Source organism: Heteronotia binoei, chromosome 21, assembly GCF_032191835.1.
Source record: "Heteronotia binoei isolate CCM8104 ecotype False Entrance Well chromosome 21, APGP_CSIRO_Hbin_v1, whole genome shotgun sequence".
Classification (NCBI taxonomy): domain Eukaryota; kingdom Metazoa; phylum Chordata; class Lepidosauria; order Squamata; family Gekkonidae; genus Heteronotia; species Heteronotia binoei.
Window position 1 is genome coordinate 16,622,010 of NC_083243.1, and position 23,810 is coordinate 16,645,819.

Below are 23,810 nucleotides of genomic sequence, written 5' to 3' on the forward strand. Positions count from 1 at the left end.
GCTACTCATCAGGTGTGCTTTTCTGTACAAAGGAAGCTGCTTTAGGCACGCCCAGGGGCTACATTGCACCCAGAGAAGAGTTTTGTGTGCCTCTGAATAGAAGATGAGGCCCTGATTTTCCAAAAGTGACGTGCTACAGGACATGTCAGGGCTACGAGCTACCCAAAGCACCAAGTTCAAAGCCCCGCCAAACACCTGGAACTAGAGGTGGAGTCCTTTGATCCGCGTAGCATCACTGCCAAGTGACTGAGACATGAACTCAAAGCCCCCAGTTTGAACCTGATCTGTTCCCTGCGGGGGCCTTAGGTGCTGCTGCTCAAGCCAGAATGGCGTGGCGCAAGGGTGGTCAAATTTGCTTAAGGTTAGAGGCACATAGAATAAATGCCAGATGTCTGAGAGCTGAAAGACACAAACATCAGATGTTTGAGAGCCACAAGACAGCTGGCTTGGCAAAGTGATTTAAAGAGACAAATGCCTTCTCCAGGTGGGGTGGCGGGGGCTTTGAGAGCCACACAATGCGTGTGAAAGAGCCACACGTAGCTCCCGAGTCACAGTTTGGCCACCCCTGGTGCAGTGGTTAAGAACATCAGAAAAAGATTGGGGAGGCTTGGGTCTGAATCCCGCCTTGTGACATGGAAGCTCGCTGGGTGATCCTGGGCCAGTCACACACTCGCAGATTAACCTACCTCACCAGATCGTTGTGAGGATAAAGTGGATGAGAGGAGAAAGATATAAGAAGCTTTGGGGAGAAAGGCAGGGTATAAATGGATTAAGTAAGAATTAACCTCAGCCCTACAATAGTGCTGGCCTACCATACGGTACGTCATCAGGATTTTCCAGACCAGGGGTGGCCAAACTGTGGCTCAGGAGCCACATGTGACTCTTTCATATATATATATTGTGTAGCTGTCAAAAACCCCACCACCCCACCTGGAGAAGACATTTGTCTCTTTAGAGCGGTTCCTTTGCCAAGTCAGCTGGCAGCTTGGAGAACGCATTTAAAGTGAAAGTTGCTTTCTTTCCACTTTTCTCTCCCCCCATCTATTTTGTTATTGGATCTTAAATTTGTACCAGTTTGCATTCTGAGCCACTGAATACCAGCTATGTGTGGCTTTGCTCACTGTACGGGATTCCTCGTCTAATGAAGTATGCTTAGAGAGCACACGAAAGTTTACGTTCTGAATAAACTAGGTTAGTCTTAAAGGTGCACCTGACTCCTATTTTGTTTTACTACTTCAGACCAACACGGCTGACTACTTGGATCTATCAAACATCTGATGTTCCTGTCTTGTGGCTCTCAAACATCTGATGTTTATTAAGAACATAAGAGAAGCCATGTTGGATCAAGCCAATGGCTCATCCAGTCCAACACTCTGTGTCACATAAGAAAATAAGAGAAGCCATGTTGGATCAGGCCAATGGCCCATCCAGTCCAACACTCTGTGTCGCATAAGAACATAAGAGAAGCCATGCTGGATCAGGCCAATGGCTTATCCAGTCCAACACTCTGTGTCACACAGTGGCCAAAAATCCCCAAATGCCATCAGGAGGTCCACCAGTGGGGCCAGGAAACTAGAAGCCCTCCCACTGTAGCCCCCGCCCCCCAAGCACCCAGAATACACTTACCCAGACAGAGAGTTCCAACAATACTCTGTGGCTAAGAGCCACTGATAGACCTCTGCTCCATATGTTTATCCAATCCCCTCTTGAAGCTGTCTATGCTTGTAGCCGCCACCACCTCCTGTGGCAGTGAATTCCATGTGTTAATCATGCTTTGGGTGAAGAAGGACTTCCTTTTATCCATTCTAACCCGTCAGCTCAGCAATTTCATTGAATGTCCACGAGTTCTTGTATTGTGAGAAAGGGAGAAAAGTGCTTCTTTCTCTGCCTTCTCTATCCCATGCATAATCTTGTAAGCCTCGATCATGTCACCCCTCCATGTGGCTCTTAGTTAAGCAAATTTGGCCACCCCTGGTCCAGATAAAAGCATTGCACATGCGTTAGCATGAAAAGCGTCACATTAAAGCTGAGCTACATTATTCTTTGAACTTGTCCCTTCGACTATTTCAGGCCAGGTTTTTTAGGTGTGGAGAGAGGAAAGGTGTTTGCTTTTCTATACAGTTGCCTCCCCAAATTCATAAGTCGAATTTATCAGTATGCAAACTCTTATGACTGCCGGTTATTCCAGATTCATCAATCAAGAATGATTTTAATAGAAAGGCGTAGATGACGCAAAATAGAACATGTGCTATGTTCTAAGGGAACAAAGAAAACACCCTGACATGAATGGCCCAGGGCTAGTGTGATCCCAACAGATCTCAGAAGCTAAGCAGAACCAGCTCTGGTCAGTATTGGGATGGGAGACCACCAAGGAAGTCCAGGGTTGCTACACAGAGGCAGGCAATGGCTAACCACCTCTGCTAATCTCTTGCTCAAAAACCTTTAAGAACGTAAGAGAAGTCATGTTGGATCAGGCCAAAGGCCCATCCAGCCCAACACAAAAAACCCAGGTGCCATCAGGAGGTCCATCAGTGGGGCCAGGACACTTGAAGCCCTCACACCGTTGCCCCCTCCCAAGCACCTAGAATATCGCTGCCCCAGAGAGTTCCAACAATATGCTGTAGCTAACAGCCACTGATGGACCTCTGCTCCATGTGCTTATCCAGTCCCCTCTTGAAGCTGTCTACGCTTGCAGCTGCCACTACCTCCGGTGCCAGTGAATTCCATGTGTTAATCACTCTTTGGGTGAAGAAGGACTTTGTTTTATCTGTTCTAACCTGACTGCAATTTCATGGAGTGCCCACGAGTTCTCGTACTGTGAGAAAGGGAGAAAAGTCCATATTTCTCTGCCTTCTCTATCCCATCCATAATCTTGAAGAACCTCTATCATGTCACCCCCGCAGTCGACGTTTCTCCAAGCTAAACAGCCCCAAGTGTTTTAACCTTTCTTCATAGGGAAAGTGTTCCAACCCTTGAATCATTCTAGTTGCCCTTTTCTGCACTTTTTCCCTTGAAAACCCCTTGAGGGTTGCCGTAAGCTGGCTGCAACATGACAGCGCCTTACAAACACACAAGGAAATATAGAAAACTGACGAGATGAAAACAAATAAGAAAACAGTTGCTGGAGGCACACACGTAAAAGCTTGCTGTAAGCAAGAATAGTTTTTTCCCCCAATTAAAAAATATGAAATCTGTTGTGCTATTATCATGTATCAAGATTTTAAAATCTAATTTTATAATGTTAAGGGATTTTATGGAATTTTATATTAACATTAGGTTATTCCCCTCGTTTTTAGGATATTTAATTATGTCTTGTAACTACTGGCTTTTCTTTCTCTTTAGTTCATTTACTTTGGTTTCAATTTACTTCTATATTCTGCTTTGTAATTTGTTTTTGTAGTTTTATTATTCAATGTGTTGCTTTATACTGAGCTGAAGACCATTGGTCAAGAAAGTCAACAAATAAAAGGGAAGGTTTTACAAAAAGAAACAATTCTCGAAGAAAGTCAGCCTAGCTTCAGAATGCTGTGAAGGGAAAGGGGAAAAAAAGACAAGACACTTCTAACAGAATCGACTCCACCAAGACTGCAGCTGTCAGTGGACGAAACTGATGCTGGATTCATAAGAACATAAGAGAAGCCATGTTGGATCAGGCCAATGGCCCATCCAGTCCAACACACTGTGTCACATAAGAACATAAGAGAAGCCATGTTGGATCAGGCCAATGTCCCACCCAGTCCAACACTCTATGTCACATAAGAACATAAGAGAAGCCATGTTGGATCAGGCCAATGGCCCATCCAGTCCAACACGCTGTGTCACATAAGAACATAAGAGAAGCCATGTTGGATCAGGCCAACGGCCCATCCAGTCCAACACGCTGTGTCACATAAGAACATAAGAGAAGCCATGTTGGATCAGGCCAATGTCCCACCCAGTCCAACACTCTATGTCACATAAGAACATAAGAGAAGCCATGCTGGATCAGGCCAATGGCCCATCCAGTCCAACACGCTGTGTCACATAAGAACATAAGAGAAGCCACGTTGGATCAGGCCAGTGGCCCATCCAGGCCAACACTCTGTGTCACACAGTGGCCAAAAAAACCCAGGTGCCATCAGGAGTTCCATCAGCGGGGCTTGGACACTTGAAGCCCTCCCACATTTGCCTTTCCCAAGCACCAAGAAGACAGAGCATCACTGCCCCAGACATAAGAACATGAGAGAAGCCATGATGGATCAAGCCAATGGTCCATCCCGCCCAACATAGTGGGCTGTCACACAGTGGCCAAAAAACCCAGGTGTCATCAGGAGGTCCATCAGTGGGGAACGGGTTAATCCTACAAGGAACTGGGTTGTTAGCAGCAGTGTTCCCTCTAAGCTGAGGTAGTGTGAGCTAGCTCGCAGTTTTTTAGCCTCCGGCTCACACACTTTTGTCTTGGCTCAGGACAGATGGCCCCAGAGGAAATGACTTTATCTAGTAACTCACAACCTTAACGCCAGTACCTCGCGAAGTAGAATTTTTGCTCACACTAGAAGCCCTCCCGCTGTAGCCCTTCCCAAGCACCAAGAATACAGAGCATCATTGTACCAGACAGAGAGTTCCAACAATTCCTCCCCTCCAAACAAACCAGGAGATAGGGGTTCCATCTAATCCCTCCCCCCTGCCCGTCTACACAAGTAAAACATTTGGGGGGAGGGGTTAGCTTTCAAACATGCAAGCTGAACTTCTATGTGCAACCTGAAACTGGAAAGCTCCAGAGAAACTTAATCTCTCTGGTATAAATGCACACCCTGGATGACCAACTTCTGGATCCACAAAACCAGGGCTTTTTTGTTGCTGGAACTCCTTTGCATATTAGGCAAAGAGTCCTGTAAGCTCTTAGGGGATTGGCTACATCAGAGGATGAGGCCTAACATGCAAAGGAGTGCCTGCTACAAAGAAAAGCCCTGCACAGAACCAATGAGAGAGGGGCAGACTCAGCCAGTACAAACTTAGTTCAGAGAATGGGTTAATCCTACAAGGAATCGAGTTGTTAGCAGCGTTCCCCTGAGTTCGTGTGAGCTAGCTCACAGGCTTTTTTTAGCCTCCGGCTCACACACTTTTGTCTTGGCTCAGGAAAAATGCCCCAGACCAAACTAATTTATGCAGTAACTCACAACTTTCATGCCAGTAGCTCAGGAAGCAGAATTTTTGCTCACAAGACTCCACAGCTCAGAGGGAGTATTGGTTAGCAGAGTGATGCTTACATCCTGGCGAAAGAAGGGGGAGAGGGGAAAAAACCACAAACAAAAGAAACAGGAAAGACCGGGTTTTAGGGAGGCGGGAAATCTGGATGAGCAAGGAAAACCCTGGCAAAGTGGGGGTGGTAGAAGGAGCGGTTAAGTTTACAGCGCCTCCGGCTAAGGACTTCAAACAGGATAGTTTGCAGACGTGCATTTTTATGGCAAGTGGACATGCAGACTAGCTGTAGAATCATAGAGTGGGAAGGGACCTCCAGGGTCATCTAGTCCAACCCCTGCACAATGCAGGAAACTCACAAATACCTCCCCCTAAATTCACAGGATCCTCATTGCTGTCAGATGGCCATCTAGCCTCTGTTTAAAAACCTCCAAGGAAGGAGAGCCCACCAGCTCCTGAGGAAGCCTGTTCCACTGAGGAACCGCTCTAAACTCACAAACACCTCCCCCTAAATTCACAGGATCCTCATTGCTGCCCGATGGCCATTTAGCCTCTGTTTATAAACCTCCAAGGAAGGAGAGCCCACCACCTCCCGAGGAAGCCTGTTCCACTGAGGAACCACTCTGTCAGGAGAGCAAGTTTGGTGTAGTGGTTAAGTGTGCGGACTCTTATCTGGGAGAACCGGGTTTGATTCCCCTCTCCTCCACTTGCACCTGCTGGAATGGCCTTGGGTCATCCATAGCTCTGGCAGAGGTTGTCCTTGAAAGGGCAGCTGCTGTGAGAGCCCTCTCCACCCCCACCCACCTCACAGGGTGTCTGTTGTGGGGGAGGAAGGTAAAGGAGATTGTGAGCCGCTCTGAGACTCTTCGGAGTGGAGGGAGCGATATAAATCCAATATCTTCATCTACCTCACAGGGTGTCTGTTGTGGGGGAGGAAGGTAAAGGAGATTGTGAGCCGCTCTGAGACTCTTTGGAGTGGAGGACGGGATATAAATCCAATATCATCATCTTCTTCTTCCTCATGTTGAGCCGGAAACTCTTCTGATTTAAACTTATGGTGTGGACTTAAAATGGGGCTGCGTCTCACCAGCAATGTATCGCCTATAATGTTGGCATTTGGCTTTGGGAAAGAAGACGCCAAAGGAGAGACTTCCCCTGGGCATGCACCGACAGATTCTTCCTGTAGCAGCTTAAAAGTGTTGGGCTAGGATATGAGAGACCTGGGTTCGAATTCTCACTTGTGCCACGGCAGCTTGCTGGGTGACCTTGGGCTAGCCATGCTCTTGCAGCCTGACCTACCTCACAGGTTTGTTGTGAGGATTAAGATAGACGAGAGGAAAAGGATGCAAGCCGCTTCGGGTTCCCAGCCGGGATATAAATTTGACAAAATAAACTAGCTGTTGCACAGAATCTAAAGTTTCTTAAGAAGGACAGGTTTCTTACCTGTAACTGGTGATCTTCGAGTGGTCATCTGTGCAATCACACATATGGGTATTCCTCCGGAATGGCCCTGACCTCGGAGAGTTCAAAGCAATCTTGATCGTAGATCTGGCGCGCCTCCCCCTCGTCCCGGGGCGGAGCCACCGTTTGCGCATGCGCGGACGAGGAGGGAGGCGTCTAGCCACTCAGTTTCTTCCCGCCACCGGACAGGTGGAAGACGTGCTAGGTAAGTGTCCAGCAGCGGGGAAGGCTGGGTGGGTCTGTGTGATTGCACAGATGACCACTCGAAGATCACCAGTTACAGGTAAGAAACCTGTCCATCTTCTTCGTGGTCTCTGTGCATTCACACATATGGGTGATTAGCGAGCTATCCCTTCGGAGGCGGGTGCTGGATCTGTAAAAAGTATGCAAGGTTAGACCAGAATGTAATGAGAGTGGTACTTACGGTGGTCAGTCGAAGATGGAGCGAAGTACAGCCTGTCCGAAGGAGGCATCACGCCGGGCACGAACGTCAAGAGCGTAGTGCGAGGCGAAGGTAGACGTGGAGGACCAGACCGCGGCATCGCAGATGTCCTCTATAGGGATGCCCTTCGTGAAGGCTGACGAGGTGGCGACGGCTCTGGTAGAATGAGCTCGTATGTGTTGCAGGACTGGTTGTTTCGCCAGTTGGTAGCAGAGTTCTATGGTGGCAACGAGCCACTTAGAGAGCCTCTGAGTAGATATTTTGCTGCCCTTATTATGGGTGGCGTAGGTAACAAAGAGTCTCGGATCCTTACGGAATTCTCGAGTTCTGTCTATGTAGAAAGCTAGTGCTCTGCGCGCGTCCAAGTTGTGGAGAGCCCTCTGGCCTGCGTCCGAGGGGTGCTGGAAAAAGGCTGGTATGATTGACTGTTTCCCTAGGTGGAATGGAGAAACGACCTTTGGTAGGAAGGTCGGGTCGGGGCGAAGGACCACCCTGTTACTGTGAAAGATTGTGTAAGGTGGGTCCGCCCTCAGGGCACAGATGTCGCTAGCCCTCTTGCCTGTGGTGAGAGCCGTGAGTAGTGCTGTTTTCCACGATAGCAGGTGCAGTGGAATAGATGCCATGGGCTCAAAGGGTGGTTTCATGAGCTGGCTGAGCACTAGAGAGAGGCTCCAGGTTGGGAGGAGTTGTCTGACTGGAGGGTGTAGACGAATGATGCCCTTGAGGAATGCCTTCGTGGCATGATGAGAGAAGACAGTTGTTCCCCCGATGTGGGGGTGGAAGGCAGAGATAGCTGCGAGGTGTACTTTCAGGGAGGAGTATGAGAGGCCTGTCCTTGAAAGTGCTAAGGTGTAGGTTAGTACCTGAGAGATGGTAGCGCAGTTAGGGTCAAAGTTGTGTTGAGAGGCGTAGCGAGTGAAGCGCTTCCATTTTAGTAGATAGGCTTTCCTAGTGGATGGTTTTCTAGAGTTCACTAGGACTTGGCGGACGTCCGGGGGAAATTCTAAAAACTGATTCTCCAGGCCGTCAATTTGAGGGATGCTGGGTTGTGGTGTAGGACCTTTCCGTCCTGTTGGGAGAGAAGGTCCTGTGCTTGTGGGAGGATTAGGAATGTCCTGTTGGACAGGGACAGGAGGGTGGTGAACCAGGGTTGGCGTGGCCACCATGGGGTTATGAGGATGCAGTTCGTGCGGTCTGTTTGGATTTTCTGCAGGACCCTTGTGATGAGTGGGATGGGGGGAAACAGGTAATGTAGTTTTCCCTTCCAGGTTTGGAGGAATGCATCCCCTCTGGAGAGCTGGGATGGTGGACCTCTCATGTAGAAGTGGGTGCACTGGGCATTTGATGGTGAAGCAAATACATCTATGCTCGGGGTTCCGAAGGTTCTGAAGACTTGTCGGATGTATTGAGTGCTGATAGACCACTCGTGGTTGTTGGTCGAGTGGCGGCTCAGGGCATCTGCCTGGGTATTCTCGTTCCCTGGTAGGTGAACGGCCGTGAGGAAGATGCCCTGGGTGATGCTCCAATGCCACAATGCCAAGGCCCTCTTGCAGAGTCTGATGGAGGCGGTGCCTCCCTGCCTGTTGATGTAGAAGACCGTGGCGATGTTGTCGGAGGTGACCTGGACGTGCTGATTCCGTAGCGATGGGAGAAAGGATCTCAGCGCTTTGTGTACTGCCAGGAGCTCTAGGCAGTTGATGTGGAGGGACCGCTCGTAGTCCGACCATTGGCCTTGGACTGTGAGGGTTCCTAAGTGGGCTCCCCATCCCCACCTGGAGGCGTCCGTGGTGACGATCACTGAGGGAGGGGCTTGTTTGAACGGCATGCCCGTGCGGAGATGATGTTCCATCGTCCACCATCTGAGGGATGTTACGATGTGCGATGGGAGGGTCAAGAGTGTGGACTGGTGCTGTGTGTGAGGATGAAAGGTCCTGACGAACCACATCTGCAGGGGTCGCATGTGAAGTTTCGCGAAGCATAGGACTGCGGTGGTTGCTGCCATTAGGCCTAGCATCCTCTGAAACGTGAGAGCTGTCTGGGAGCGCCGGGCAATGATGGTGTTGGCCAGAGACTGTATGCTGAGTACTCTGTCGTGCGGTAGAGAAGCTGTCTGGGAGACTGTGGAGATGTCTGCTCCTATGAACTGAATTCTCTGAGTAGGGGTTAGTTTGGATTTTGATAAGTTGACCTGGAGGCCGAGAGTGGCCAAGAGGGAGAGGGTAGTGGAGACGTCCAGTTGGAGTTGTTCCCTTGAATGGGCGACGATCAGCCAGTCGTCTATATATGGGTATATTGATATGCTTCGTTGGCGTAGTGATGCGGCAACTACTGCCATGCATTTGGTGAAGACTCTCGGGGCCGTCGATAGGCCGAATGGGAGAGAACGGAACTGGAAGTGTTGCTCCCCGACGGCGAATCTGAGAAATCTTCTGTGATGGTGGTTGATTGTGATGTGGAAGTAGGCATCCTGTAGATCTATGGATGCCATCCAGGAGCGTTCTGGAATAAGTGGAAGGATTGCCTGGAGTGTGATCATACGGAATTTCTTGTAGGTGATGTGGAGGTTTAGTTTGCGAAGGTCGAGGATCGGGCGGAGACCTCCATCTCTTTTCGGCACCAGGAAGTAGCGGGAATAAAACCCGGTGCGATGGTATCGGGGTGGGACTGGTTCTATCGCGTTCTTGTCTAGCAGGGACGCGATTTCTGTCTGTAGAGGTGCGGACGATGGGGTGGTAAGAAATCTGTGATGTTTCGGGGTGGATGTGAATTCTATTAGGTATCCTCTCTGTATGATGGCGAGGACCCAAGCGTCCGATGTTATGTCTCTCCAGGCGGGGTAAAACTGTTGTAGACGGGTGTATGAGTGGGGATTTGGCTGAAGGAGGGGAACTGGACGTCTCGTGGCAGGGTGGTCAAAGAGACGGTTTTGAGGTAGCTGCGGTCTTTTTGGAAGTTTGAGTGCGTGGTCTGTATTGGGATGACAGTTTGGGCTGGGGGGTTTTTCGTCTCCATGAGGTTTGCTGTCTGGGAGACTTGGTACCCTTATGGTAGGTGGACTTCCAGTTCCTCTGCCTGTTGAACTGGGGTTGGTGTTGGGAGACCCCCAAGCGTTTCGCCCGTTTCCTGCCGTCATCGACTGATGTGAGGATGTCGTCTGTGGCCGCGTTAAACAGGCCAAGGCCGTCGAAGGGTAGGTCCTCAATCTTATATTTAATATCCGGTTGGAGTGACGAGGACCTAAGCCACGCATGTCTGCGTAAGGCTATAGCTGAGGCCAAGGCTTTGGAGGAGCACTGTGCAGCATGGCGAGCTGTGTTAATCTGCTGCTTGCTCAGTCTTGCTAATTCCTGAAGGGCGTTAGTGGCTGGTTTTCGTGATTCCTCGGGTAAGGAGGGTATCAGGGTGTTGAGATAGGTGGTTAGATTGTATGCATATGCTGAAAAGCATGCCGTGTAGTTTTGTATCTTTGTTGCAGCTGTAGTGAGCGAATATATCTTTCGCCCTATAGTATCGTGAAGATGAAAGACTGAAGTTGGAAGATTTGAAGAAAGAAGTAGGTTCGCTGGTAGATTGCAATGAGGAAGTTGGAGATCAACGAGGTAGGTGCGATCGGGTCAGCGGTAAGGAAGAAACTGAGTGGCTAGACGCCTCCCTCCTCGTCCGCGCATGCGCAAACGGTGGCTCCGCCCCGGGACGAGGGGGAGGCGCGCCAGATCTACGATCAAGATTGCTTTGAACTCTCCGAGGTCAGGGCCATTCCGGAGGAATACCCATATGTGTGAATGCACAGAGACCACGAAGAAGATCATAAGAGAAGCCATGTTGGATCAGGCCAATGGCCCATCCAGTCCAACACTCTGTCACACAATGGCCAAAAAACCCAAGTGCCATCAAGAGGTCCACCAGTGGGGCTAGAAGCCCTCCCACTGTGCCCCTCCAAGCACTAAAATACAGAGCATCACTGCCCCAGACAGAGAGTTCCAACAATATGCTGTGGCTAATAGCCACTGATGGACCTCTGCTCCATATGCTTATCCAGTCCCCTCTTTTTTACTGCCTTGAGCCTACAGCGTTTTCCCTTCCCATAGATGAGTCCCAAGTTCTGGCATGATTAGACAGAAAAAAACCCCCACAACCCTGCCCAAAATCATTCATAAACTTCCATCCTGCCTCCACCCACCTTTTCTTTCTCCCTGTTACAGTCGAGAGAAAGAGGCTTGAGTTTCTAGATGCTCTCAATGACTGTGCTATGGAGCAGATGGTCACAGAACCTACCAGGGGTGGGGCGATCCTGGATTTGGTCCCAAGTAATGCCCAAGACTTGATGAGAGATGTAAAAGTGACTGCATCGCTTGGGAGCAGTGATCATAACGTTATTGATTGCACCATTTGTATAAATAGGGAGTTGCCCCAAAAGACCAGCACAACCACATTTAACTTTAAAAGGGGTAAATTCTCTGAGATGAGGAGGCATGTGAAGAGGAAACTGAAAGGAAAGGTAAATACAGTCAAAACCCTTAGGGAAGCTTGGAGGCTATTTAAAACTACAATCCTAGAAGCTCAGATAAAATATATATCACAAGTTAGAAAAGGCACAAACAGGTATAAGAAAAGGCCTGCATAGTTAACAAAGTAATGGAAGTTGTAAAAGGTAAGAAGAATTCCTTTAAGCGGTGGAAAGGTAGTCCAAGTGAGATTAATAAAAGGGAACACAGGCTGTGGCAAATCAAATGCAAGACTGTGATCAGGCAGGCAAAAAGTGACCATCAGGAGCATATTGCAAAAAACAAAGACCAACAATAAAAATTTCTTCAAATATATTAGAAGCAGGAAACCAGCCAGGGAGGCAGTGGGGCCCTTGGATGAACAAGGGGTCAAAGGATTACTGAAGGAGGATAGGGAAATGGCTGAGAATGCTGAATGCATTTTTTGCCTCAGTCTTCACTGTGGAAGATGAGAAGTGTTTGCCCACTCCAGAACCACTAATTTTGGAAGGGGTGTTGAAACACCTGAGTCAGATTGAGGTGACAAGAGAGGAGGTCCTACAACTGGCTGACGAATTAAAAACTAATAAATCACCAGGTCCGGATGGCATACATCCAAGAGTTCCGAAAGAACTCAAAGGTGAATTTCTGGATCTCTTGACAAAAATATGTAATCTTTCATTGAAATCTGCTTCCATTCCTGAGGACTTGAAGGTAGCAAATGTCACCCCCATCTTTAAAAAGGGTTCCAGAGGAGATCTGGGAAATTACAGGCCAATCAGTCTGACTTCAACACCGGGAAAGTTGGTAGAAACCATTATCAAGGACAAAATGAGTAGGCGCATTGATGAACACAAGTTATTGAGGAAGACTCAGCATGGGTTCTGTAAGGGAAGATCTTGCTTCACTAACCTGTTACAGTTCTTTGAGGGGGTGAACAGACATGTGGACAAAGGGGACCCAATAGGTGTTGTTTACCTTGACTTCCAGAAAGCTTTTGATAACGTTCCTCATCAAAGGCTCCTTAGTAAGCTCAAGAGTCATGGAGTAAAAGGACAGGTCCTCTTGTGGATCAAAAACTGGCTAATTAATAGGAAGCAGAGAGTGAGTATAAATGGGCAGTCTTTGCAGTGGAGGATGGTAAGCAGTGGAGTGCCGCAGGACTCAGTACTGGGTCCCATGCTCTTTAACTTGTTCATTAATGATGTGGAGTTGGGAGTAAGCAGTGAAGTGGCCAAATCTGCGGACAACACTAAATTGTTCAGGGCGGTGGGACCAGAGAGGATTGTGGGGCATTCCAAAGGGATCTGTTCAGGCTGGGTGAGTGGGTGTCAACGTGGCAGAGTAATGCACATTGGAGCCAAGAATCCCAGCTACAAATACAAGTTGATGGGGTGTGAACTGGCAAGAGACTGACCAAGAGAGAGATCTTGGGGTCATGGTAGATAACTCACTGAAAATGTCAAGACAGTGTGCGATTGCAATAAAAAACGCCATGCTGGGAATGATTAGGAAGGGAACTGAAAACAAATCAGCCAGTATAATAATGCCCCTGAATAAATCGATGGTGCGGTCTCATTTGGAAAACTGTGTACAATTCTGGCCACCGCATCCCAAAAAGGATATTATGGCATTGGGAAAAGTCCAGAAAAGGGCAACTAGAATGATTAAAGGGTTGGAACACTTTCCCTATGAAGGAAGGTTTAAACGCTTAGGGCTCTTTAGCTTGGAGAAACGTCGACTGCGGGGTGACATGATAGAGGTTTACAAGATTATGCATGGGATGGAGAAAGTAGAGAAAGAAGTCCTTTTCTCCCTTTCTCACAATACAAGAACTCGTGGGCACTCAATGAAATTGCTGAGCAGTCGGGTTAAAACAGATAAAAGGAAGTACTTCTCCACCCAAAGGGTGATTAACATGTGGAATTCACTGCCACAAGAGGTGGTGGCAGCTACAAGCATAGTCAGCTTCAAGAGGGGATTGGATGAAAATATGGAGCAGAGGTCCATCAGTGGCTATTAGCCACACGGTATAGATGGAACTCTCTGTCTGGGGCAATGATGCCCTGTATTCTGGGTGCTTGGTGGGGGTGGGCAACAGTGGGAGGGCTTCTAGTGTCCTGGCCCCACTGGTGGATCTCCTGATGGCACCTAGTTTTTCAGCCCCTATGTGTACAGAGTGTTGGACTGGATGGGCCACTGGCCTAATCCAGCATGGCTTCTTTTATGTTCTTAGGTCTGGGGCAGTGATGCTCTGTATTCTTGGTGCTAGGGGGGGCAGCAGTGGGAGGGCTTCTAGTGTCTTGGTCCCACTAGTGGACCTCCTGATGAAAGCTGGTTTTTCAGCCACTGTGTGACACAGTGTGTTGGACTGGATGGGCCGGTGGCCTGATCCAACATGGTTCCTCTTACGTTCTTACAAGGTCTCAATTGTTAAAAATGTTTTAAAAGTTTTTATTAGTTTTCTAGAAGGGTAAAGGGTAAGAAATTATAATTACAAATCAATCTTAGTCTGCATCTAACATACTTTCTTTAAATACATAAATTGTCACATATTATCTCTTAACTTTACATCATCGACATTTTTGATATTTTTATATTGTAAGTCTTCTTGTTAAAATACCTGTTCAAATTGACATTTCCAACAAAGGCAATCTTATAATACAAAATACAGGAGAAAGGAGATATACGTTCACACCAAAGAGTCTGTTAAAATTTTTAGTGCCTCTCCAGTTTTAGATGCAAGCCAACAGGCTTCAGAGAGGGGAGCAGAGACAGACGGAAAGGTCTTGGACGTGGCACATGGCTGCCCCAACATCAAACAACGAGGCAGGCCGTAAAGCGATACCCAGATCCAAATGGCATTTGGCTGGCTGTTCTCAGACACAACAGCCTGCAAAAGGCTATATGAACTGACAAATTTACCACCTGTGTGAGAACTGTAGCCAAAATGCGTCAGATGTTTTCTATTCCTGGTCCATCCCAAGGAGAGGAAAACGCCACCCTGGGGTGGGGGGAAACGAAAGAAAAGGCACCCCAAGCTTATGGCAGCAAGGGAACCAAAGCTTGGTGGTGGGGGTCAGGCATTCCTGCAAATAAGCAAACAGGATTGGGTTGTTTGTTCTTCAGATCGCTATCATTTAAGTAGCACTTTTGCTCCTGCTAAGAATATTTTTACAGCCTTCGTCCTTTCTGCGCTACAAACCATGATTGCTAAAAAGGATGGGGGGGGGGGGAGGGAATTAATGAACAGAATTAATAAGTTGGAGAGGCAAGCCCTAGAACAGGAGTGGGGAACCTTTTTTCTGCCAAGGGCCATATGGATATTTATAACATCATTCGCGGGCCATAAAAAATTATCAACTTAAAAAACAGTACTTCACCGAGGGAGAATGATTCAGGCCAACAAAATTAATGCAAATAATTGTTTTTCTATTTGAAGTCATGTGGGGAGAGCCTAATCTGGCGCACGCGCACACACACACAACCCACTGCCCTAGGCAAATGCCTAGGTCCAGGGCTTTTTTGTAGAAAAAGCCCAGTAGGAACTCAGTAGCATATTAGACCACATCCCCCAATATTAGCATATCAGGTCACACACTCATTAGCGTATGAGACCACACCATCTGGGATAATCAAGTGCAAACTGAAAGGTGACAGTAACTTTTCCAGGCCCTGCAGCAATTCTGGCCAGCCTGCCAGGCCCCAGGGAGGCTGCCGAACAGTACATCTGGGCCCTGTGATCCCTGGGGAGGCTGCTGCATAGCACAGCTGGGCCCCATAATCCTCGCTGGCCAGCCAGGCCCCAGAGAGGCTGCCACATGGCTCGGTTCGGTCCAGCAATTCCCGAGGGCCACACCAAGTGATCTCGAAGGCTGTTTACGGCCCTCGGGACAGAGGTTCCCCACCCCTGCCCTAGAAGAAAAGGAAATGTGTTCTTAGGAGAATTAACGTAAACACTAATTAACGGCAAGGCCTCTTGAAAAGAAGATGTTCAGGGGGAACAAGCCACCTGCATTCCAAGGAAGCTCAGACCACCACTAGTTCGGCTGCTATAGCCGAGAGCAAAATATTTCAGACTTGTGTCCAGAGGAAACAACAGCATTTCAGTTGGGGGAGGGAGAAGACTTGCAGCTGCTGGAATGACTTTGGGTCAGCCACAGCTCTCGCAGGAGTTGTCCTTGAAAGGACAGCCTCTGTGAGAGCTCTCTCAGCCCCACCCACCTTGGTCCATCTAGGTCAGACCCTTGGTCCATCTAGGTCAGTGAAGCTCTGTCAATCAGCTTACAGATCTTCTTTCTCCCTTTGTGAAATTTAATTGTGAGCAGGGGTCATTCCATAGAAAAAGAGGTGCCGGAGCTCATGAGCACAACCTGGGCCGGATCGAGGGGGGCAGAGGGGGATGCTTGCCCCAGGCACCGATATGTGTGTGGGGGGGTGCCAAATTGGATATGGAGTCCACTGTATTCTATGGGCCTATAAGATAGAATGACCCCATAAGGGGGTGTCATTTTTTAAATTTTGCCCCTAAAAAACATGTAGATGCGGTCCTGAACACAACTCAATTGCACATGCCACACACACCCGACATCACCAGAAGGTGTACTCAATGCTATCAGCTCAGCATCTACCTTAAAATGCTTCTGGAATTATAATTGTCATTCTGAAACCTTACTCCTATCATACTTATTAACTTTCTTTCTCCTATGCAGCCGCAGTGGCATGAAGAAGATTTCCATCTGTCTGCTTGATATGTTTTGGTTATTTCCCCATTTTTTGCGGGGGGAAAACATCAGAAAGTTTGTCAGATCTTAAGTAAAAAAGGTAAAGGTAGTCACCTGTGCAAACACCAGTCGTTTCCGACTCTGGGGTGATGTTGCTTTCACGTTTTCATGGCAGACTTTTTACGGAGTGGTTTGCCATTGCCTTCCCCAGTCGTCGACACTTCCCCCCCAGCAAGCTGGGGACTCATTTTACCGACCTCGGAAGGATGGAAGACTGAGTCAACCTGGAGCCAGCAACCTGAAAACCCAGCTTCCACCAGGGATCGAACTCAGGTCATGAGCAGAGGGCTCCGACTGCAGTACTGCAGCTTTACCACTCTGAGCCACCGGGCTCTTCAGATCTTAAGAGCTCAGCAAAATTCTCACAGGGGGTTTGAACAATGGAGCTCAAAAGCAAGTATTTTTGGGGGGGGGGTGCAAGTGGTGATTTGAACTGGGGTCCTAATCCTGGGTTCCCTTTAAGAGCCCTGTGGCACAGAGTGGTAAAGCTGCTGCATAGGGGGACTGCAGTCCTAAGCTCTGCTCATAACCAGAGTTTGATCTCGATGGAAGTTGGGTTCAGGTAGCCAGTTTGAGGTTGACTCAGCCTTCCATCCTTCCAAGGTCAGTAAAATGAGTCTCCCACCCCCCTTATTTCCACCCTCACTGCCCTTGGTAAACTGGTTCAATGATGAGGTTTATATAAAAAATGGTGGGGTATCTGTGGGAAGCTGAGCCCCCAGCTGGTCTTGAACTGGTGACTTATTGGGTGTCAAGGGCAGGGGGATTCAGGCCGTGCGGCCCCATCTGGGCTGTAGTCAAAGTATGGACTTGCAGGGAGATCAGTCACTTTGTGCCAATATACTGGAAGAGATTATGTCAGGGGTGTCAATCTCATTTGTTATGAGGGCCGAATCTGACATAAATGAGACCTTGTCAAGCCAGGCCATTAGGTAGCAGAGATATAAGAGCTCCGTGGCGCACAGTGGTAAAGCTGCAGTACTGCAGTCGGAGCCCTCTGCTCACGGCCTGAGTTCGATCCCAGCAGAAGTTGGTTCAGGTAGCCGGCTCCAGGTTGACTCAGCCTTCCATCCTTCCGAGGTCAGCCAAATGAGTCGCCAACTTGCTGGGGGGAGAATGTAGATGACTGGGGAAGGCAACGGCAAACCACCCTGTAAAAAGTCTGCCGTGGAAACCTTGTGAAAGCAACGTCACCCCAGAGTTGGAAACGACTGGTGCTTGCAGAGGGGACTACCTTTACCTTTTTTTACCTAGACCAACACTTTTAACCACCCCACCACGCCGCCTCTCAGTTTCCAGTGCAGGCCAAAGAATCATAGTTGGCATCGCAAAACAAACAAAAAAAGGAAAAGCAGTAGGGCAGAGAGGAGTCTATGCCTTTGACTCGGTAGGTAAAGTCAATTTAGCTGTTTATGTCGCAACAGTAGGACAGGCTGTCAGAGCACGGAAGTCGCCAGAAACACAGGTGCTCCTGAGTCACATGGCTTCGGACAACATATTTATGCTTTCCCATTCCCTAAGTGGAACACAGCCGTAAAGAGAGAGAGAGAGAAAGGAAGATTCTGAGCGACTTGGATTATGACTTCCTGCTACATCACATCTGAGCCCGGCAGGACGCAGAATAGGACAAAGAGTACTGTAACAAGGCAGCCCACAATGGTGGATCAAGGGCAAAAGGTTTTGCTTTTATTTGGAGTTGTTCCCAAGTGCTGGGACCAGGCCTCATTGGGGGCAGGAGCTCACAGGATCGAAGCTCAGGAACCGCTAAATTTTGTTGCGTGCTTTCATTCTTACAACCCCACCAAAATACTTGTTTCAGGGCTCCGTTGTTCAAACCCGCTGCAAGAATTTTGCTGAACTTTGAAGGCTCCAGCAGAGAACTTTAAGATCTGACAAACTTTCTAATATTTTCCCCCTATATATAAAAAAGGGAAAATAAACCGAAACGCATAAAACAGACAGATGGAAATCTTCATCATGCCACTGTGGCTACACAGGGGAAAGTCATTTAAAGCAGGGGTCCCCAACCTCCGCAGCTTGTTAGCAACCAGGCCGTGAGTTGTATAATTATTTCGTTATATACGACAATGTAGTAATAACAATAATAATAAGACGATGACAACAACACTGGATTTATATCCTGCCCTCCACTCTGAATTTCAGTGTCTCAAAGACGCTCACAATCTTCTTTACCTTCCCTCCCCCACAACAGACACCCTGTGAGGTGGGTGGAGCTGAGAGAGCTTTTACAGCAGCTTCCCTTTCAAGGACAACTCTGGAAGAGCTATGGCTGACCCGAGGCCATTCCAGCAGCTGCGAGTGGAGGAGTGGGGAACCAAACCCAGTTCTCCCAGATAAGAGTCCGCACACTTAACCACCACACCAAACTAATAGAAATAAAGTGCACAATTGTATCATCCTGAAACCATCCCCCCACCCCCCGCCCTGGAAAAACTGTCTTCCACAAAACTGGTCTCTGGTGCCAAAAAAGTTGGGGACCGCTGATTCAAAGGGTATGATGGGAGTTAAGGTTTTATGATGACTGTTATAATTCAAGAAGCATTTTAAGGTAGATGCTGAGTGGATATAATTTTGTACACCTTCCGGCGATGTCCAGGGTGTGTGGCATATACAACTGAATTGCGCTAACGAACTCTGGCACCTCTTTTTCTACAAAATGACCCCTGGCTGGGCCAGAGAGAGAAAAAAATTACATTTTCTTTCCCCCATCCGGGTCAAGAACCAGGAATCAAACAATGGCAGTTGTTTCTTTTTCAAACCACCCTGTAATTTAATGGTTTTGGGAGTTTATACCTCTTGCGGTCGACACCACTGGCAAAAGAAACATAGGAACATATGAAGCTGCCTTCTACTGAATCAGACCCTCGGTCCATCAAAGTCAGTATTGTCTACTCAGACTGGCAGAGGCTCTCCAGAGTCTCAAGCTGAGGTTTTTCACACCTATTTGCCTGGACCCTTTTTAGTTGGAGATGCCGGGGATTGAACCTGGGACCTTCTGCTTACCAAAGCAGATGCTCTGCCACTGAGCCACCATCCCTCCCCCAAGCGAGTGGAAAAAGAAAACCTCAACTTGCTCAATCGAACTTTGTTTCCCCCCCATAACACCTCAGTCCGGATGGATTTTGCTGAGTGGTCTGCCCAGTTTCCCCCTCCCCCACCCATTTGCGGTTCTGATGTACATGCGTCAAGAACCAAAAGGGGCCAGCTCAGAACAATTCCCGCATTTTCTCCAGCACTTTCACCCCCCTACCGTTGCCTCAGCAACACCTGGGCCCGGCCTAGCCGGGTGGTAGACTAGATCCAGAAAAATCCAAGCGCTTTTGTTGAATTTTTCAGACTAACTTCTGCGGTCATTGGAACAGGGTTTGGCATTTTTGAAACATTCCCAAGCATGAGAGAAAGGGAGAAGAAAGGAAAGGCGAAGAGGAGGGGGCAGATAAAGGTACAGTCACTGGGTGGGAAGGAGTGACTGAAGCAGGAAAAGGGGAGAAGCTACAGGGGCTGCTTGGGGAAGGGAAAAGAGAGGCAGAAAGGGAAAATGAGAGTCCTTGTAGGTACCCCGCTTGTCTTTTCTAAGATGTGTTCTCTACACAGTGGGACTTGGGAAATGTCCATCTGTGGTGATTCCCACAAATGCACTCAACACAGTGAGAGGTGTTTGGCTAAAAGGAGATCTATTCTGGATCTTCTCGGGCCGCAGGCCGGTGGCTTAGGCCGGAGCCCTCCTCTTGTTCCTCTCTTCTGGGGAAAGGAAACCCAATCTCCGTCAGGACAGAATCAAGTTTCATAACAAGAGAAGCAAGGAATCGTGGGAGGGGGGGGACGGTTACCCTCCAAGCCAAGCCATGCGCTCGTGTTTCTCTTTTTTCCCTCGGTGACATAAAACCCTGGCAAATGATTAACGCTGTCAAATAAAATGAGAGAGAGAGAGAGAAAAGTCTCCTTGGGTTCTAGATAAGGAGGAGCTCAGGAGAGAGTGTCGTTGAGATGTTTTGAGAACACACCAGGGAGAATGACCAGGGAGGCCTGGGGCAGCTTAAACGTAGAAGTTGGATAGCTGGAAGCAGCCCTTATGCTGTTACAAGAATCCTCTAACAAGGCCCAGGGAAAGGGGAATTTGCATGAGGGGGGAAGAGGGAAGGAGTCCTATGCATAACCCTGACAAGAGGAGGAATGGAGTTAGAATGTGGGGGGGGGGAAGGGTTGAGGGGGACCTGGTTTGTTATGGAAGTCACTGACAGGGTTCAAAGGGGTTGGATTTTGGAAAAGCCTGCGGGGAAGAGATGGGGGGGGAAGTATGCATGGGGAGAGATGGGGGGGAGAAATGTGTCTAAGGAGAGAGGAGCCAGTAGACTCTCTTATTCCTGCTGGAAACACTTCACCCCCCCACACACACACACACTCTGCGTGCAAGCCAAGGAGTGGGTGTGTTTTGAGTGAGTGTGAGAAGAGGGGGTGGCGGAGAAAGAACAGGGCTGAAGGTAAACGCCATGTTTGTCCAGAAAGGAAACTCAGGAAAGGGGAGGGGGGAGGGGGAAAGCCAGGAGAAAGAGGGAGGGAGGCAAAATGGTAAGAAAGCCGGGAAGGTGTTAGGGTATGCGCGGGGGATGGGAAATGAAGTCAGACAGCAGGGCAGGAAAGGATGGAGAGGAGGCTAAAGGAGACACCCTGAGGTAATTGAAGGCTCCAGCAGAGAAGCCCTGGGTTCAAATGTCGCCCATGACGTTGCACAAAACGAAGGACTTTCCTGTGCTGGTAAACCACCTGAGGTCGAAAGGCAGCCTCAACCATTATTTTCTTCAAGCTGAAAGAGCGGGAATACCGACTACACAGGGCTGGCCCCAGACCTGAAGTACTTCAAAGAATCCGAAGAATTCATACTTTATAGTGAAGCAGGCAAAAAAAGAAGGGGAGGGAGGAGAGAGAGAAAGGAATAAGGTTGACCAGGAAGTAGTGAAACAAAAGGCGAGGAGGGAGAAAGAGGTCAAAAAAGGAAAAAGAAGAACTAGGGGATAGAAGAAAGTGGCGAATAAGGCGTGAGAATGGGAGAGAAAAAAGGGGGAACGGGAAAAGAGAAATGAAAGGGGGTAGAAGAAAATAAGGAAACAGAGGAATGGAAGAGGAGCTTGAAAATAAGGTGGAAAAGAACAGGAGAGGGAAGTGAAGAAAATAGGAAAAAGAGAAGAGCAACTAGAAGATAATGAGGGAAAAGGGAATGGGAGAGGGGGGAGAAGGAAAAAAAAAGTTGGAATGGAAGAACAGCTAGAAGATAATAAGGAAAAATGACATGGGAGGGGAAAGAGAAAGAAAAAGAGGGCTGGAAGCACAGCTAGAAGATAAGTAGAAAAGGGATGGGAGGGGGGAGAGAAGAAAAAAAGGAAAGAGGAAGGAAGAGCAGTTAGAAGATCAAAAGGGGAAAAAAGAAATGAAAGAGGGAATAATTAAAAAGAGGAAAGGGAGAAGGGATAAAAGAAAAAGGAGGAAAGGAAGAACAGCTAGAAGGTACTAAGGAAAAAAGGAATGGAAGACGGAACAAGGAAAAGGAGAAAAGGGAGAAGGCATAAAAGAAAAGAAGGGGAAAGAGAAGGTGAAATGTGCTTTGGGGAAGAGAGGGGGTGTGTCCCAAGCCAGGCAGGAACCAGACAGCCAAGCTCGGGCCCCGAGGGTGCCTCTGAGCGCGTGCAGAGCGCCCAGCATCCCGGCTCCTCCTTCCCTCCCCCCCATCCCGGGTCTCACCTCTTGGCCTGGGGCTCGGCGGGGTTGCGGTCGCGCTGGCGCCGGTTCTTGAACCAGTTGCTGACCTGGGTGAGGGAGAGGCCGGTGAGCTTGGCCAGGTGGCGCTTGTCGGCGGGCGAGGGGTAGCGGTTGCGGCGGTAGAGCTCCTTGAGGGCGGCGCGGGACTTCTCCTTGAAGCAGTAGACGGTCTCCTCGCCGTCCCAGATGGTGCGCGGCAGGGGGAACTTGCGGCGCAGGCGGTACTTGTCGACGGCGCCCAGGGGTCGCCCCCGGGCGCGCTCGGCCTCGCTGTAGCGGGCCTTGTACCAGAGCTCCTGCAGCAGCGGGTGGCTGGCGGCGCCGAAGCTGTGGCTCTCCAGGATGCCGTAGAGCTCGGCGTAGAGGCCCCGGTGGAAGGCCACCAGCGCCCGCGCCTTCAGCAGGCTCTCGTCGGCGCGCAGCAGCTCCCCGGGCGGCAGCGACCAGAGGAAGCGCGCCAGCCGGTCCAGGTGGCCGCCCTGCTGCAGCGCCTCGCACACGCAGGCGACGTGCTCGGGGGAGAAAGCCAGCAGGCCCGGCGGCGACGCCGACGAGGACGATCCGGACGACGGGGAGGGCGCGGGGGAAGCCGCCGACGGCGCGCCCGCCCGGGGGGGAGCAGCGGCGGCCAGCAGCTCGACTTGCAAAAGGGCCCGATCCCGGCTTCTTGCAGCCGCCGCCGCTTCTTCTTCCTCCTCCTCCTCTTCTTCGTCCCCTCTTGCAAAAGCCAGTCGAGGCGGAGGCGCCGTCGAACTTTCCTGCGCCAGCATTTCCAGCGCGCTTTCCTGCTTGATCGGGAGCTTCCCGGCCGCCGGGGAAGCCGAAGACATTTTCGGCCTCCCCTCACCCCTCCCTCCTCCTTCCCTTGGAGGAGTTTCTCCTCTCACCCCCCCCCCCTTTCTGGATTTTCCTTCCCCCCCCCCTCTAACTCTTTCCCCCCTCCACCGCTCCGGGCCGGAGAGGGCGCACACCTCTCCCCTGCTCCTCCTCCTCCTGCAGCCGGCTCCCCTTTCCAGCCGATCAGGTTTCCTCCTCCTCTCCTGCGCCACGCAGGAAGCGCTTAGACGGCGCTTGCAAAAAAAAAATTAAATAAAACGCACGCACTCGTGCAAACGTCCGAGCTTGCAAAAAAAAAAAAAAACACGCACTGGTGCAAACGTCCGAACTTGCAAAAAACGCACACTCGTGCAAACGTCCAAGCGCGGCTCCTCTTTGGTGCACCCCCCCCCGGCTCTTCCCTCCTTCTCCCCCCCCCCTCCCGGCAACGTGATTCCAGCGAAGCCTCTCCGGCTGCTACCTAGTCTGAATGGCCCAGGCGGGCTGGCCGGCGCGCTTATTGGTCCGTTCGCATCGCGGGGCGGGGCGTGCGAGGGGGTTTCTATGGGAACCGTCAATCAACTCCTCCTCCCGCCTCTCTCTCTCTCTCACTCTCCACTCCCCCAGATGGAGTTTTTCCTTTCTCGCTCCTCCCCTTCGCTGCTCCACGTGAAAAAGCCATACCTGGAAGGAGCTGCGGCGCGCTGCTTTGGCGCGGCGCTCCAAGGTGGAGGAAACAATGCCCCGATCGAAAGAGGTTTCTTTTTTCTTTTTCTCGTAGTGGGTGCGGACATTTTAAAAGCACCCTACACACACACACACGCTAATGCAACCCAGATCCAAGGTTTTCTGAATGTGTTGATTTTA

At 49.6% G+C, this 23,810-nt stretch overlaps 1 protein-coding gene across 1 annotated transcript in view; it reads right to left on the bottom strand.

Moving 5' to 3' along the window:
• Positions 1-22,957, bottom strand: part of LOC132589008 (homeobox protein SIX4-like) — a 52,985-nt gene extending 30,028 nt beyond the window's left edge. The window contains 1 exon segment of the mRNA XM_060261521.1: positions 22,110-22,957. Within this exon segment, the coding sequence (XP_060117504.1) occupies positions 22,110-22,957 (848 nt within the window).
• Positions 22,958-23,810: the final 853 nt, after the last annotated feature.